A 17,509-nucleotide genomic window follows, 5' to 3' on the forward strand; every position below is an offset into this window, starting at 1 on the left:
GCAGCTGCTCAGTGGATTGGACAAGTTTTCTAGTCAGGATTCAAAGCCATGTCTAAGACTCCTCTTGGAGACCTGAGCACAGCCTGTACATCACGCTTTTCCCCCATTCCCTCTCACATCCCCCTTTCTCTAAGGGTGATCGCCCATCCCACCAGAGACTTCATGGGGACCCATTACTCCCAAGAGAACTCGTGGAGACCATCTTAAGGTGCTCATTGTTATTATGGCTCAGAAGTCCCCTACCCCAGGGGTGGGGAAGCCCATGGAGAAGTTCGATTGTTTTCCTCCTCCGAGGAGGAGCAGGCAGCTGAGGGATCTCACCTCATCCCAACACATGCACTAAGGGAGAAACTAAGACAGACCCAGGAACCCGCGGTCCCAGAACCACATCCACGGTGGCCCCTATGAACTTCCAGGTCTGAGGAGGAGACGGGAGAGCAGAGAGCAGTCCTTGAGGTCCCATGGTTTTCTAGATGAGGAAACTGGCTCCCAGAGAAGTGGCTGCCCTATGTCTCAATGCTAGGTGATTACAGAAGACAGAGCCAGATTAGAACCTGGCAGGCTCTCCTAGCATTCAGGCCTAGATCCAAGCTTCTGGAGGGCAGAGGGGTAAGAGGGAAGGCCGATGGCTGCATGTGTAACCAGCGGTGACATGATGTGTAGTGCCTTTGCCTGCCGCTGGTTGGGGCAGCTCTCAAACCCGAGTGCCTGAGTGCCTCAGCTTCACAGCCCTCACACTTCCCACTCTGCAGGCAGGTCTGAAGTAAGGCCAGAGAGAGTCATTTCAAGGCAGGTCTAGGTGACACTGCCGGTGTGGGACCACATTCTGAGAACCGCTGGTGCTGAGGTTTGTCCCTGACACTGTGTTGCAGGGTGGGAGCTGGGAGGAGCAGGGAGGAGTGCGGCAGTAACATGTCCATGTCTTTAAGTTCACAGGATAGAACCTCCAGCTATTAAGTAGAAAATTTCTTACTCATGACACCCTTAGTTCTTTTCACTGAAAAAAACAGAAGCAATCTAATTACAGTTGAACTTTATCCAGGCCATGTAATTTCTGCAGATCCTGAAGACTCACATCTGGGCCTGCCTATGGCATTGCTACCTTATGCCCAACTCAATGAAATTGTACCAGTACTGGGAAATTGGAGTTCTAAGGACAGCTGTCCCACTGCTACGGGCTGGGAAGATGCGCTCCCTCCAAAGGCTCTTCGTGCTACACCTGGTTGGTGTAGCCAATGCCCTGAGATGCTCAGAGCAGGGGAGGGAGGAGAATCTCTGGGATCATGTCAGCAGTGACATCTGGATTTCAGTTTAGGCAACTGGATTAAATGCCCAAATAATTTTTTTTTAAGGGTAAAGTCACCCTGTTTGTCTGGGGTGTGGCATCCTCATATTCATCCCTGCTGCCCCACACTAACCAAGGGTTCCCTCCAAACATTCATCAAATCCAAGTATGCAATCTGGTTACTAACAACAAAGTCTTTACTTGTGACTCCCAGTTCTCCTTATGTCTGGTACAAGGCTGGGCTGGGCTCGCATTCTGCCAAGATCTGACAGCACAACACTTCCAGTCCATGCCTTAGATTTGCCTGAGACTGGAGCTAGATTCTGGGAGGACATGTCTCAGACATGCCTAAAAAAATCAGAAAGGAAAAAACAAAAGGGTCCTGTATGTGATAATTAGGGATTGCCCTTTTTCCAAAAAGACAGAAATGCAGAATGAGTCAACTGGCTCACATCGTCTGTGACTTTCCCATTGGAACAAAACCCAACATGATACACCAAATGCAAGCCGCCTTTCATTACTGCTACAGTATCCTGCCTCGGACACGAAAAGCCAAGGGTGCCATTTGTAAGATTACCTGCCCAGGTCCCACATCCAGCCCTCTGCAGCCTGGGATGACAAGCATTTCCATCTTCGTCACTCTGCCCTATGGTGTGCCTAGGTGGCTCCAATCCATTCCTCTCAAATCCCTAGACATCACTTTCTTTTACTAAGAAACAAATACAGAATTTTGACCTGTGTACAATGCAGGCTGAGTTACATCTTTCCCCTGGTACCTCTAACTGAAAGTATAATTCCCTTAAAGTTGGGAAATTCACTGCAGTATTTTATAGTATTGATTTATTCTAAACTTGGCTGGCAGTTTTAAAGCCTGCCATGCTTCTGAATCCTAGAAATGCTGTATGAGGTCCCTATGTCCTCTGATTTTGTAATACCACAGAGTACTCACTAGTGGAAATGAAGAGGGGCTGGGAACTTGTATGTTGCTGCTCTAGTTTATCAAGACAGAACCATGGGCACTTCCCCAGGCCCTGGGGCTACAATGCATCTCTGGTCGGGAATTTCACTACTTAGAACAGTACCCTTTCCCTCTTACCAGCAGAGTCCTGTACCTAACAAAGCCCCAGGATGCCAAGGCAAGTACACCCTATGCAATCTCCTTTACCGCTGGGCTTATAGGGTGCCCCTAAACTACCTTCAAGAACTAGCCCAAGGTGCCACCTCCTTCAAGTAGCTTGCCCTCCACTCTCTCCCAAGCCATACCTACGACAACCAAGTGCCCATGTCTCATCCCCACTGCTGAACAGTGAGCTCCTAGAGGATAGTATCGGGAACCATGCCATCACCACCACCCCCGCTGATGAGCAGAGGTGAAGAGATCCCTTTAAGAGTCACTAAATGAGCTGGAACAATGGAATTTGCAGTCAGATCCCTAGTTTCAAACCCTGACTCTCAAAACCTTAAGAAATTGTTTCCTCATCTGCAGAGTGCAAATAAAAGAACAGCTATGCAGATTAAGTATGGTAATATATGTAAGTGCTTAATTCACGGCTGCAGATACAAGGCAGGGCCTCTGCCCTGCACACATCAGGTTTTAATAAGCAGGAGCTGTTACTGCTGATGGGCATTCTGTGCCCTGGGGTAAGAGGAAATGGGAGTTGGAAGGACCCCAACCATCAGGCAGCTTTGCTATCAGCTGTTTTGATTTGCCCAAAGGGATGCTGTCTAGGCCAGGGGGATTCAAGGACACCAGGGATAAGGACATGAGCAGCAACAGCCCTGGGGCAAGCCTGTCCCCTCACAGATGCTTTGATGTCCTGCAGAGCTTCAAGGGATAGATTATCCCTGTGGAGCACCAACCCATTCCACAATGGACAGCTCAGCTTCCTCCTGTCGATACAGCAGGAAGAGTCAAGGGCAAAGGCCAGCCCCCGGGGAATCATGAACACCTGCCCACCCCACCTGGGGGGGGCTCCCAGAAAACGGTAGCCATACTAGGCCTCAAGGTTAACTCTGTATGGACCAGGACCTAAAGCTGCTGGGTCTTCACAGTGCAGGCTGTAAGTTCTGGGAAAAAGAGAAGCAAACCCTCTGGATCTTCACTCACAAGCCTTCATGTTCACACAGCCCCCAGAAGTGCCAATGAGATGGTAATGCAAGGCTAGGACTTCCATTTCACAGACAGGCACTCACAAGGGGCTCAGAGTTTCCAGATCTGTGTGGATCACAAAGTCAATAATCATAGCTGGATGTATCTCCTGCCAATTATCTCTCAACTTTAAATAAAACCCCCATTCTTTAAGGATCTGATCATCTACTTCAGGGGGAAGCTGGCAATCTCCTCCTCCCATCTATCCTTTTGGGGAGCTCAAGGCTCCACCAGAGACTAAGAGGGACAGATCTCTGGGGTGTAGGAATCAAACCCGACTTGGGTCTCTTCAGCAGTTACACCTTCTCTGTGGAGCCTTCCCTGCTTTCCTCCGGGCCACCTAGTTGTTCACCAGCACACTGAGCCTTTTCACAGGAGAAACTACCCTCCCACGTGGAAACCGTCTAAGGGGCCAGGCGCCTCCAGTCCGCATTACTCCTCTCAGTGTGCAGTGCTGGGAGGGCAGTAAATTCAATCTTGATGATGCTCAACTTGATCATGAAAATAACTGCATTGTAGAGATGCTTCAATGAGGCAATATGCCACATTGGTTAAAGCCCAGGTTAAGATTTGTATTTTGCCCCTTATTAGCTCCGTGACCTTTGGGAGGTGACTTGAAAAGTAGAAGTAGTAATGGTCAGAGTACTTGGCCCAGGACGACCCCCATCACCGGTCATCTTCAGCACTGCTGCCCTCCTTCAAAGCCTGACCTCTTTGCCCTCCACACTCATGAGGCGAGGCTCCAATGGGGGCCTCACACCCCTAAAGCTGTCTTGCCCACGGTCTCGCCCCGCCTCCCCCAGAGTGTGCAGTCTTGTTAGTTCACCACTGTCCTGGAGCTGGGGCAGGAAGTCACTCAACAGAGAAGGGGACCTGGAGACCTATCTAGTTCTAGGTTCCCAACTTCTCACCTAAAATCCTTTGTTAATTTACCCCTGGGACACTGTTTTGAAGATCTTGTTTAAAACAAATCACATTAAGCATTTCTTTCCCATGAAAAAAATTTTTAGTATCACTTTTGATTAATTTGACATCTATAATGTGACACAAGTTGGGTATATAATTCCAGTCAAAGGAAGCAAATGATCCAATTGGCTTCTGCAGCTTCAACACAAGCAAATGTGCTATTATTGACCATGAGCTGAGCTCGAAAAGCTTGTGAATTCTCAGATCTTTAGGGGCCAAACTAGAAGCTTTGGAATCCCCCCCCACCCCGCCACCGTGCACACCCGTTTAAAAATCCTCAAATTTCATGAAACGGAGGCAAAATCTGAAGCCGAGATTAAGGGGGTCAACCCAGGTCACCCAGCTGTTAGCCCAGACCAGTGATAAATATATTACTTAAAAACAAGAAATCAGGCCTGCTTTCTTTCTCTGATGTTAGGCGGCTACCAAGACTGCATATGAAGCAAAGAATATTTCCTACAACCCCTCAGGTCACACCATCTGATTTCCTTCAGCAGGCTTGAGCTGTCTGCTCCAAAGAAATGTCATTCAAGGGCCCTGGCTTCAAGAGGCCCTAGTAACCGAGGTTTGTGTATTAGCAAACTTGGCCGCAAATGCAGATTCCCTCCCGTCACAGCCCTCCCTGGCCACATGTAGGCAGTAACACCTGGATCATCAGTTTGGCTGGCCTCCCACTCTGGGTAAGGTTTGTGGCTGGTTGGTAGGAGCCATCAGGAATTATTAAACATCTTCAAAGTGACAAAGGAGAGAGAGGATCATTGGATAATTTTTAAAAACAATTTTTTTTGGAAGAAAATGGGAAGAATTGCCTTTAGCATAGTTTTTTTTTTTTAAGTCATTTGGTAATCCTCTGAAGCAAGGCTACTGAAGACCACTGTCTTCAGAGAGGAATGGAAGACAAAACAATACTTCCCACCTCCAGCCAAAGTGTGTATGTAAAATTCCATTTAACATGTCATTTAGACAGTTTATACGGGGCACTTTCATAACCTTTTGTGATTCCCCCAACCACCTCAGTAAAATAAATGATCTACTCTATTTTATGGGTAACAAAACCTCAGTGAAATGTAGTTGACTCCATTTTATGAATAAAACCCAGAGAGGTAAAATAACTCACCTGAGGTCACATAACCAGGAAACCACAGAAACAAGATCCAATCCTGGACAGTCCACTGGGCAACACTCCTTAAGAAGAATCCTACGTTTCTAACCCAATGGGCATTTCTGTTCATTGTTGCAGAAAACAAACCATGTAGCCCTTTAACATTACTCTGAACCTACTGAGGCGGTTCTTTATCATGCTGGTACCGGGACAAGTATGTTTCTTACATGCAGTTAGAGTCTGAGGCATAACAACAGGTCTGATGGGAAAGCTGGGAATCAGGACACGTCAGTTCTGTCCCTCTACTTCGGACCTTGAATAACCGCTCTCTCTCTGGGTCTCCAGCTACCTCCTACTTCTCAGCTCCCCTCCACGGTGAAATTCCTCAGGGAGAGTCATCTACACCACTGGTTCTCAGTGTGGTGTGGAGTTTGGGAGCTCACGAAGCAAAGCCATTTCATAGCAACAGAACATTATCTGCCCTTTTCACTTTCATTCTCTTGTAAGTGTACAGTGGAGCTTTCCAGGAGTTACAGCATGAAAAATGACAGGGCACCAAGTTGTAATGCAGAACAAAGATGAGAATCCAGCTGACTATTAGGGCGGATATTAAAGAGATCTGCAAAGATATAAAACAATGCCACTCTACATACTAATTTTTGTTTTGAAATCTTTTTTCGTAAATTGTGATACTTCTGTAAATATGTAGCTGATGTGTTACGTATTCATTTGAAAAGAATGTTTAAAACATTTCTGTTTTAATTTCTAATACAACAAAAATCCATAGGTATAACCCCAAACAAAAGCTGTCTGGAGTCCTCAATTTCAAGAACATACATAGGCCTTCAGAGCTGGACCTTCAGACAAAAAACTTTGAGAATCATTGCTCTATTCTGTCTAATTCCTCTTTCATTCTGTCTCAAACCCACTCTGGCTGGGAGTTTCCCCCATTATGCACCACCACCAACCCTGCTTGTGAGCACCATGCCTTCGCCACTGCCAAACCCAGCAGGCAGTCCTCAGTCTTCGCCTCACTCAACCTACTGGCGCACAGGCTGCAGGTGACAGATCCCTTCTGTCTTTTCTTCACCTGGCTTCCGGGACGCCATAACCAGGTCTCCTCTCTTTCTGTCTGCTTTCCTTCTCCTCAACCTCAATGTTGGATGGTCCACAGCTCAGTCTCTCTTTGGAATCATCTCTAAATCTGTATCTAGACCAGACCTCTCCTGGAACTCCAGACTCATCCAACTGCATATTCCACCTCTGTACTTGGGATTCTAAATACGCATTTCAGCTTTCAGATGATAGTGAAACCTAACTTTCTTCAGCCAAACCTGTTCCTCTCCATCTCATCTGACGGCAAGTCTGTCCTTCCAAGACCAAAATCTTCAAGTCATCCTTGATTCCTCTTACACCTTTCATTCAGTTCAGAAAAGAAATCCTGTTGGCTGACGTGAAATCCACCAAAAATCCAATCACCACCTCCCCTGCTCCACCATTCAAAGCCACCATGCCTCTTCCTCACCTGGTTACTACAGCAGCCTCCCACCTTATCCTCACTTCTTCCCCTTCCTCCCCGAGTCAGCACAGTCATTACAGGGATCCTTTCGAAAGATCAGACAGCACACAGCTGAAATCACCAATGGCTGTCCATCTTACCCCAAAAGCCACAATCCTGATAATGGCCTACTCTAGCTGATGACTCCTTACCTGGTTTTAGCCTCTCCTCCTACACTCCCTTCCTTGTCCTTGATTAAGCCTTCAGGCCTTACACTGGCTGTTCCCTCCCTTCTGGGATGGTGTTTCTTAGAAATCCTCATGAGTCACCTCCAGCTTCTAACCTTTGCTTAAATGTCACTGTCTCAAAGAGACCCACCCTCACCTCTTCCATTTAAAAGCACACCTCTATTTCCCACCTCCCAGAATTCTCATCTCCCTTATCCTGCTCTACACTCCGCACTCAGCACTAACCTACCACTCATGTTCACTGTTGTTCTCCCAACAGAAAGTAAGCTCCACAAAGGCGAGGATTGTTGTCTGTTCTCTTCACTAATGTATCTGCTGTGCCTAAAATAATCCCTGGCAAATAGTTCCCTAATAAATACATTGAATGAAAATATGGAATTAGCTTCTCTATCTATAAAGCTTGGTGGGAGGGAGGGGAGTTTGCGTTCAACAGTTCTTCCCACTCAAGCCTCTGATTCTCTGACCAGCCAGCCAGAGCTCATGTACATCCCAAATGATCGTCAGATCATTTTGGGCCCACAGGGCTTGGCTCCTTGTCACACAGACCTGGATCCAGGCCCACAATTCTAAATGCCCAGGTAGGGCAGGGCAAGACAGCCTATGGTCAAACAGGCACCAACTGACCAAGCACTGTCATTCGCTGCTAGAGCCTGGGAGACCTGGCAGTAACTATGTTCCTAATCTTTTCTCATTTTAAGTTCACTCATTCCTCTTACCTAGAGACAATCACTCTAATTTAGCTAAAACTTTGTTTTGCCTTGCAAAATAGTACAAATCCCAAGCGTGGACATCCAAAGGGGAGTCTTGATCTCAGTTAGTTGTGACATCCCCATAATCCTAACCCAAAGTCAGGTCCTTCTACCAATGATATCCTTCTTCCTACCCCAGGGCAAACATGAATTCTAAGAGGTTTTTTTAAAGTGGAAAAGATGAGATGGACATGGGAAGTGATAGCATGTAACACAATTAAAACACTGTTGAGCCAACCCTTTCTGGGCTCTTAACATGGTACCACCCCAAACCTAGCTTTAGGGAACACTATTCTTATGCACTGCACAGTAGGACAAAGTGGCCTGGCACCTGGAATGTACTCAATATATGCTTGTGGAATGGAAGAATTAAAGCTCACTCCAGAAACAAGTCTACTGAGAACATTACAGATGTGACCCGGCTTAACTCAGGTTTAATTTCAACTCCAACTAGAAATCTGAGGGTGATAAAGAAAAAAGAAAGGCTAAGACCCCACTCAGGTGCTGAAACACATAACGCTCCTTCCTTGTGACTACTGGATCAGTACCATGCCCCATCACCTCATATCAAGGCTTCAGCAGAATTAAGTGGCTTACTTCCAGCGTGCCATATTAAGAAAAAAGCAGGGAGGAGAGGGATCATGAATGATATATACCTGCCCTTAAATTAGTAGGATATTGAGTAAAAGACCTAACCCCTTGCAGGGCCACAAAGATCAAACAGAATGGCCCATGTGAGAACATCTAGCACATACATGGGGGTCAACATCCTCTTCCTTCCCATGAGAAGAGGCTAGGCATTTCTTTTAAGGAAAATATTCAAATCTGACCAACTCACTAGCCAGCATTTGTGTCTATCAGTCTCCCAATATTTTACTACTTTCTTCTGTTTCTACATCCTACTAGGTGTCTTGCCAGTTATCTGCTCTGAAGATACAGGCAGTCCTCTATGCTCAGTGCTACTCAATTTCAGGTTCAACAACATCCCTTACTACTGCGAGTGAGATAGTTTGTCCAACTGGCCCCCAAGTATCCAATCTTTTGTTCAATTCAACTTGCACAAGCTGAAGTTCTTAATGCTGCATTGTTCTGCTCTTGTCCCCAGGTGGCTTCCAAATGCCTAAGTCAAGGTCAAATTCTATGGTCCCATGCTTTGCCTGATTTCTGATCTTACTTCCCTCACTCACACCTCAGACTGTGGTCCAACTGAACTACCCCTGGAGTTCCTCGCAGACTTCTGGATTTCCCACTCAGCTCTGTCTACTCTCCTGGCAGGTCACCGTCCTCCCCGATAACCACATGTCTACACTCCTCACTAACCCACACTAGTAGAGTCTCTTAAATGTGCTAGGCTCCTTCGACTTCAGGTCCTTTGTGGAAGCTAGTCCTTTGACCTGAAAAGCTCCTCCTGCCCCCCACTCCCCCTTCTTGCCTCTGGGAACGATCCTCTCAAGGGCAAATCTCCCTTAATACTTCTTCCTTGTAAAGCAACTATGATCAATGATAAGGTTTCTCTCCCCAAGTAAGCCACAGAATTTATGAACATACAGCATGTTTCTAATTTTGCTTACATCATTACCCCAGGCCCACAGTACCTGACACTGAAAGCCCACAATAAATTTGCCCAATAGGCAAAGACTTGCATATGAGAATACTCATTCACACGTGTTTACAGGACCTAAAATGCAGAAGTCACCTGATATCTAAAGTAGGGGAATGGTCCATTTTGGTACATATAAGGCCGATTGCTAAAAGCCATACTTTCAAAGTATGACACAGGGAAATGCTCAGATGAGCATTGAGTAAAAAAGCAGGAAATAAGCTCCACTAACTACAGCAAGAGCTAAACTGCAGACCTGGATATGTGAGCAGGAGGGATGATCAGGGGTAGCATTTATTCTCCAAAAACTGTCCATACCTCTTTTGTATATTTCCTACTATTAGCATTTATTAATTGATGAGAAAAAGGGTTTCTAAAAGACTTTGAAGAGACTCAGCTCAAATGTGATGTCCACTCAGAGCTTCCCTAGACTTTCCAACTCATACTCATATCTCCTATCTCCTCAACAAGACTTGGGGGAACTTTGATAACAAGAACTTGGTTCTCCTCAGACCTGTACTGTTCCCCAACCCCACAGGGCCCACTCCAGGGCCCAGGATGAAGAATCCAGTCCAGGAAGTGTGCATGCAGAACCAAAGGTACACTCACCTAGTTTAAAAACACCCAAGATGCTTTACCCTGAATTTTAAGCAGCACATGTGACCTGGTCCATTCTGGTTTCAAGTTCAAAGGCATCAGGCCGGTCCTGTGGGTTAGCAGCTAACATATCTTTCAAGAGCTGCTTGATCCCCTCAGACATGGAAGTCCTGCGTTTCTGGGGGATGTGCAACTCCATCTTTGGGTTTTCTAGCAGCGCCTCACCAACAGGGACGATCTCAGTCCCCTGTTTGATATAGGTCCCCAGGAGCTCCTTCTTGGTCTCAGAGTCAATGAAAGTGATTCTTTCTATCATTGCCCAGATGATAATGCCCAGGGCAAAGATGTCAGCCTTGGCTGTGTAGTGTCCTTCCCAGACTTCGGGGGCCATGTAGAAGTCTGAGCCACAGGCTGAGGACAGCCAGTACTTATTCACATTCACATTTTTGTTGTCTTGATTGCCCTCTTTGCCTCGGGGGGCCAACCCAGCACAGACCTTGCTGAGTCCAAAGTCTGCCACCTTGAGGATGGGGGTGCCAGACCTCTCTGTGATGAGGATGTTGTCTGGCTTTAGGTCCCTGTGCACGATGTGGTTTTTGTGCAGGAAGGCAATGGCGCTTGTGAGCTGAAGCATGAAGCTTTTGTTGGTAGCTGGGTCCGGCCTCCGGGACAGGACATACTGATTCAGGTCTCCGCCTTCACAGAACTCCATGACAAACCAGAGATAGCAGGGCTCCTCAGCATAACCCAGGATCCTTTCTCCTAAATCAAAGGAGGGCGGGAAAGAGCTTGAGTGAGATGGTCACATTCACACCACCTGCAGACTAAGGAACACAGCCGATCAGAGCAGGAGTGACCGTGGGGACAATGGCTCCAAGCCAAGAGGACCAACTCAACTGGCACCGAGCCAGCTCTACACAAGCAGGCCTGCTCTGCTCACACAGGATCAGTCAAGGTCTGACAGAGGCTGCAGGGACTGGTGTCAAATGCCTGGATTTGGAAATTAGAGTGCCTGGGCAGTAACTCTGGTTTACTGCCGACAGGCTGAATAGCCAGTAGGCAGCTGAGTTCACCTTTCCAAGTTTCTACTTCTGCTTCTTCACCTGTAAATGGCCATGTGTAACTGGGCACTTGCCAATGAGCTTAATATTTACCACCACTGGAGTGGGAGGAAATAGCCCCCTCTTATAAAATGAAGAATCTGAGGCTCACAGACTTAGTAAAGAGACTCAAATCCATCTGACTGGGAAGCTATTCTGCTTCGTTATGGTGTCTCCAAACAGGCAGCACCCCCGCACCCCCACGGCCCAGAGCTGCTGAAGTGAGGTAAAGCACGCAAGGCGGCCATGAAATATGCATCACTCCAAACCAGGCAGGCTACCATCCCTTCCTTCTTTCCTGACTTGTATAATGATCCTTGTCAATGTGTCCAGAATGGCACCACAATTTTCTTTCAGAGGCACACTCCAACCCACCAGCTTTCTGCTAACCACCATATGCCCACCACAGATTAGGTACATAGCAGGCCCCCGTCTCTAAGAAGCCCCATTTCAAGGAGACAAGTATCTAAAATGGCAAGCTTCATAAGCATTTGCATCAAGGCCAACTTTTGTGAACAGTGAAGGGTGGGTAAGTGCTGCCAGATCTGAAGAAGTCAGAAGGGGAAGAACTGCGTTAACCCCTAAAGGACAGGCAGTAAGTAGGTCACACAGGAAGAAGGGAATTCTAGGTTGAGATGGAATGCATAATGGCATACAGGAATGAATGGGCCAGAGAGGTGTAAACAGGAAGCCTGTGGAGAACAGTGGGGTTGGAAGTAGATGTATGTAAGGTGGAATAACATTGTGTTGGCTTGACATTCCAACTCTGCCTTTCCCAAAGTCTCTCCTTTTGAACTAGAAACTCCAGGCAAGTTGGTGACTGACATCTCCAAACAGAACCAACTGTTCTTCGTAGAAAAATTAGTGGCACACTGAGCCCTTACCTGAAGTTACTTGCTAACCACCACTGCCCCTCAAAGCCAAGTCTAAGTAGACGGATGTAATATCTTGCTGATGAGACTAGGCCTGCCCTGGGTGGTCACATGGAATATCTGTGACTGAGCCAGAGCCTGCAGACAAGTCCTCTGAACCTAGCATGGTGTTTCCATTCTACCAGAGTGATGCACTCCTCACCCAGCGTCTGCCAAAGCCAGCAGTTCTGGAGTTCTAGGTTGAGGCAAGAAGATGACTACATGGACAAGGCAAAAGCTTCAGGTTTTTACCACAATCTGAGAGATCTCACTTCCCCTGTAATTATATAATTTGTTTATATTACAACCAAAGTAATACAGGTAGGACCAGTTTAAGGCAGATGGGTTTTTTTGTTGAAGTCAGTTGTTTCCCATCACATAATCCTCTTTCTAGGTCATCAGCTGTAGTGGGCTGAGGCTCTTTATCAAAACACACTGCAAAACCAAGCAGTGATCTGAAGCCTGGATTAATCTAGGCCCCAGAGGAAAGACCCCCCAAAAGGAGGGCAAGAAATGTTTGCTGGTGGTAGAGCCAGAAAGGAAGCGATTAAAAAGCCATCAAATTCCTTCTGCCACATCAGAAAACATTATTTCTGGTGGGGAAATAAAGGGTGGGGAATGATTATTTTATATACAAAGTTGGTAACTATAACAACTCAAGCAAAAAAAAAAAGTCTGCAAAACAGACTCCAGCACAAGTCCAGGTTAGGAGAATGCAGGGAGAGAGAAAAGGGTGAAGGGTGTCCAACAACAGCGAGCGGGTGAGCCTCTCGGGACCAGACCAAGGGGTTTGCTCGGGGGTGTGAGCTGAGGGAGAGACCTGTTTGCTGAGGGAAAAGCCCTGGATAGGAAGCAGTGCTCAGAATCAGACACAGCAGCCTGAGTGTGACAGAATGGAAAACGGAGGAAAGCAGAGACCAGCCCAGAGACAGAGAGCTCTTCTTTGCATAGCCAAGGGCCCTGGGCTTATTTCACCAGAAGCTGCAGCATGTGTTTTCATGCAGGAATCCCCAGCTGCTCACTAAAATCCCCAAGAGGCATGTTAGAATTCCAGCCCTTTCCTTCTGGCCAATCGCCCACCCGGGCCCCCAACTACTCACGGTGAGGTGGAGGGAAGGGACCGGCACTTGATACATTTCTTGTGCAGCAAGCCAGGGTGAAGTAAGAGGAAGAACACAGGCCAGAGGACAAGCTCTGCCCAGTGGTTTATGGGTGTTTTCTGGGTTCAAAGGAAAATATGGGAGGCTGAGGTATGACAGAAAGCTGGCTAGAGCCTTGGGCAAGTCTCTGAACCTCTCTGAGCCTCAGTCTCCTCATCCATTGAGTGAGGGTGCCACCTATGCCACGTACTACTGAGTTATCACAGGCATGAAATACATTTTGTGTAAGACATGCTGGGGAAATCACATGCTAGCATCACTAACATCATCATTCCTACCAGACCTCAGCTGAGTCCTAGGAGTCACTGACGTCAATGATCCTGGCATAGCAGACCACTGAATGAAGCTCTCAGATGTCAGGCAGAAGATGAAATAGATCAGAAAATGAAAGTGGATGATTATATCCCTTGTCTGAGGATGTGATCGCTAATAGCCATGTTGTAGCCAGACCAGGCCACTCTTTCTGGTGGTGATCTATCTAAATCGCACCCTCCTTCTTACCCAGCTTTCTGTGGGCATCGAATGTATACCTTAGGGCCCAGATTGAATGCTGTCCTACTTGACCTTTGCCCAATTTTTCTTCTGACCAGCCAAGGCCCTTGTCTTACAGTTTACCAAGGTGTTTATACACTGGGGAAGGGAAAAGGTCAGACTTTCAGGAATTCTCAAACACTGGTTCTGAAGTGACACTAATTCCTGGGGACCAGAAATGTCACTGTGGTCCATCAGGCAGAGCAGAAGCTTACAGGGAACAGGCCATCAATGCGGTTTTAGTTTCAGGTCCATTTCAGTGGGTCCCCGAAGCCACCCTGTGGTTATTCCCCAGATTCAGGAGGTGTAACTGGAACAGACACATGCAGAACTAATGGAATCCCCTACATGAAATCAAGAGGTTTTTGAAATAACTGAAAACATTTACTTAATTTTTACAATTCTCTTGTTTGGTATAACCGACAGTTCTGTAAGATTAAAGAGCTAAAGATTTAGCTTCCTAAAGCTGGAGAAAGGCGTCAGAGTATTACTTGGAGGTGATAAGGGTTTGTGGTGAATGAACATATGAGAACCCACTGGGTTCCAGGCACTGTTTCAGAGGCCCATTATGTGAGCTGTCACCTTGCTGGACAGTTTCACTGGGGGAAACTAAGAGAAAGGTCCAGCAACTTGCCACAACCACTGACTCGAGCGGTTTGGTAGGGTGTGAGCCTCCACAGCCAGGTCCTTCCACCAGACAATGCCATCCGTCAGGTCACTGGGGCACGAAGAAATGCACTTTGACTTAAAGAAAGGCAGGTAGGCCCACCTTCAGGATAGTTCTATTACCTTTCCCCAAATCCAATAACCAGGCGACCTGTATTTCAAGTATCCTATGCCACAGTTCACAGGGAGACAGAGAAAATGGTGGCGGCGGGGGGAACCAAGCAGGTGTCTCGAATCTCATTACATAGAAATAAGTAGCATTGGAGTCTCCCAACAAAAGATGCCTCCTCTATTATGAAGCTTGAGGCCAGCCGTCTCAGCATAAAGATGACACAGTATGAACTTTTGGGACAAACAGCACGAGCAGTCACCTCCTAAAAAGAGACACAAAATACCCAGGACTTTTAAAGCCTGTTCCCAAGCCTCCAGAAGTCAGGCTTCCATACTCTAGTCAATTCCACTTCATTTCCTGAGCATACACTGCTTGCAGACACCAGCAGTGAGACGAGTTCAGAAGCAGTAGCTCTGCCCTCACAAATAAAGGTTTCTGCTCACTAGAAGCAGAATGACTACAGCTATGGGAACAAGGGATAGGACAGAAGGAAGAGCAGGAAGAGGTGGTTAGGATGAGAGTCACTGGGAGAGCAGCCCCTTGAGCTGCGTCTCCTGGGATGGGATGAAGAGGGTGAGTCCTAGAAACTCTCTAGTCCCTCTCTAGGAACTTGGGAGTGTTTGCAGCGAGAAACCCACCAGGTAATCTGGGGTAAGCAGCAAAGAGAGAGCAGGAGAAGGGTTGAAATGAGGCTGGAGAGGAAGCAGCTGGACGTACTCTCACAAGAAATGGTGTCTGAAAGACAAAAGGATACAAACTTAGACTGAGAAATGGGAAGTAAAGTTCTTGATATATTTTAGGAAGATGCACTGCTTATTAAATCTAAGCAATCCTCAAGTTTAAGACCTACAGGCTGTTGACAACACTATGCCACACCATAGACTATGTCAGGTTCTGATTTCCAAGATGCTAACGTGTGAAAGAGCGTCTTTTAGAATTGATGAAACAAGTTCCCCAGGGAGGTGTCAGGAGGACTTAGAAATGGAAGGCAGACTGGTGAAGGGATTCACCAGGAGGTTTGGAAACCAAAAGTGAGGGCTGTCAAGGGAGGAAGGAAAGGTCTTGGAGGTTTAGAATCAACAGGACTTCTCATGTGTCATGCATGATGGAAAGGAAGAATTCAGAGAGTACTCCAGCCAATCCTCTTTACTCCAAACCCCTCTATACTTAGATGATAATTATATCCCCTTCCACAGGTAAGGAAACTGAGGCTCAAAAGATTAAATAACTTGCCTATGTTATGGTCTCACAGGTAGTTACGGGCACACCCTACAGTCCCCATCCCCACAGCCTGGATTTAACCATGATGCTCTACTGCAGCCTCTTGGTGCCGGCAGCATTTAACACCTAGATGTTTTACAGCCCACTGCTCATTTTGACAAAAATTTCCTTGTTAAGCAAACTATTATGTATGCACCCAAAGAATATAATGTCCATCAAATCCCTGGTGTTGACAGTCCAACCACACAACATGTAGTCATTTCTCAACAGAGGACTAATTATGATTTTGACTTCAGTGTGCTGAGATGACAATTCAGCAACATGTACCGCAGGTCTTAAAATGCTCAATCCATTTGATACAGAAGTCCCCCTCTAGGAACTTGGGACTGCCAAAAAGACAAAAACAAAAACGAAAACCCACACCACCAAGAGCAATGAAAAGGGCACACTAAGTGCCAAAAATATCCAGAACGGATACTCCATGAGGCAAGTAGGAGGGAAGACCTGAGACAACTGTCGGGAGCAGCCACTGGCGATTACGGTACTGCCACTTGGATGAGTGCTTATACTTCAACAAAATTTACTTACATAAAAAGCCAACAGAGAGCTTACATAACATGTCATAAGCAAATTTAATATGAAGTGAAAGAATATGAAATTGTTTAAGAAAATGGATTAGAAAGGAATCTAGAAAAATGAAGTTTGAATTTGTTATGACTGCAGCCATCCCTGTTTCTGATCAGTTAAGAGTTGCACATTAATCTATTTAAAGTGGCTCAGCTGAAGACCAAGCCTGAGGAGCCTAAGACAAGGATGCATCCACCACGTCTCCCCAAGGACATAAGGACTGAGCCCTGTCCCAGCCCCAGTGACCTTGGGCTGTGTCTGTTTTTATAGACAGGCTGGGTCGAGCTTAAGACACAGAGTGTCCAAAATACTTTGTAAGATTAGTCAAATGTCATTGTGCACTAAAGAGATGACCTCCTAGGGTGGCTGTCAGGGCAAGATATAGTGTCCTTCCAGGAAACAAGGAGCCAATTACGAACCCAAGGCACAACAGAAAGGACAAGGGCTGTGGAGCCAGCCAGGCCTGGGGTCAACACCCCTACTCTTCCACTGACACGGCTATGTGACCCTGGGAAAAGGTCTGAAAAGCCTATCAATCTGTTTCATCTTTCATAAAAGATGGAACTAGGAACTTGGGAGTGCTAGTCCCAAGAGACACCTATCTCACTGGGCTGTTGTAAGCCTTAACCATCCTGCATCATACCTGGACACCAGAGAGACAACTGCTATGTTAATGGGTCTGGACACCATTGGCAGCCCCTTGGTACAGTCAGCATGTCAAGAACATGCAAACTGGGAAGAGCATCTGGTTGTCAATCTAGAGCCTGACTCTTTACTGGTATGGTACTGGACAAGTTACTTGACCTTGATGGGTCTTGATTTTCTCATGTGTTGAGACCATGTTATGAAAACAACTTAAATGGAGAGGATTAAATGAGAGAATGAATATGAAAATACTATGAAAGGCTAACTAACTACTAGTATTCGAACATTATAAGGATCTTGTTAAGAAGCAGACTCTACTAGCCAGACAGAGTGGGGAGTAAC

The 17,509-nt window shown here is 46.6% G+C and overlaps 1 protein-coding gene across 3 annotated transcripts in view; it reads right to left on the reverse strand.

Annotated features, from left to right (window-relative positions):
* Positions 1-17,509, reverse strand: part of STK35 (serine/threonine kinase 35) — a 40,227-nt gene that overhangs the window by 15,508 nt on the left and 7,210 nt on the right. For all 3 annotated transcript variants that reach the window (XR_008997910.1, XM_036906412.2, XM_036906477.2), the window contains exon 3: positions 10,207-10,956. Coding sequence is in view for 2 of the 3 variants with exons in the window: in XM_036906412.2 (XP_036762307.1) it covers positions 10,244-10,956 (713 nt within the window). In the remaining variant the exon portion in view is untranslated. The remainder of the gene's footprint in view (positions 1-10,206; positions 10,957-17,509) is intronic.

This window comes from Manis pentadactyla, chromosome 5 (genome assembly GCF_030020395.1).
Source record: "Manis pentadactyla isolate mManPen7 chromosome 5, mManPen7.hap1, whole genome shotgun sequence".
NCBI classification, from domain to species: domain Eukaryota; kingdom Metazoa; phylum Chordata; class Mammalia; order Pholidota; family Manidae; genus Manis; species Manis pentadactyla.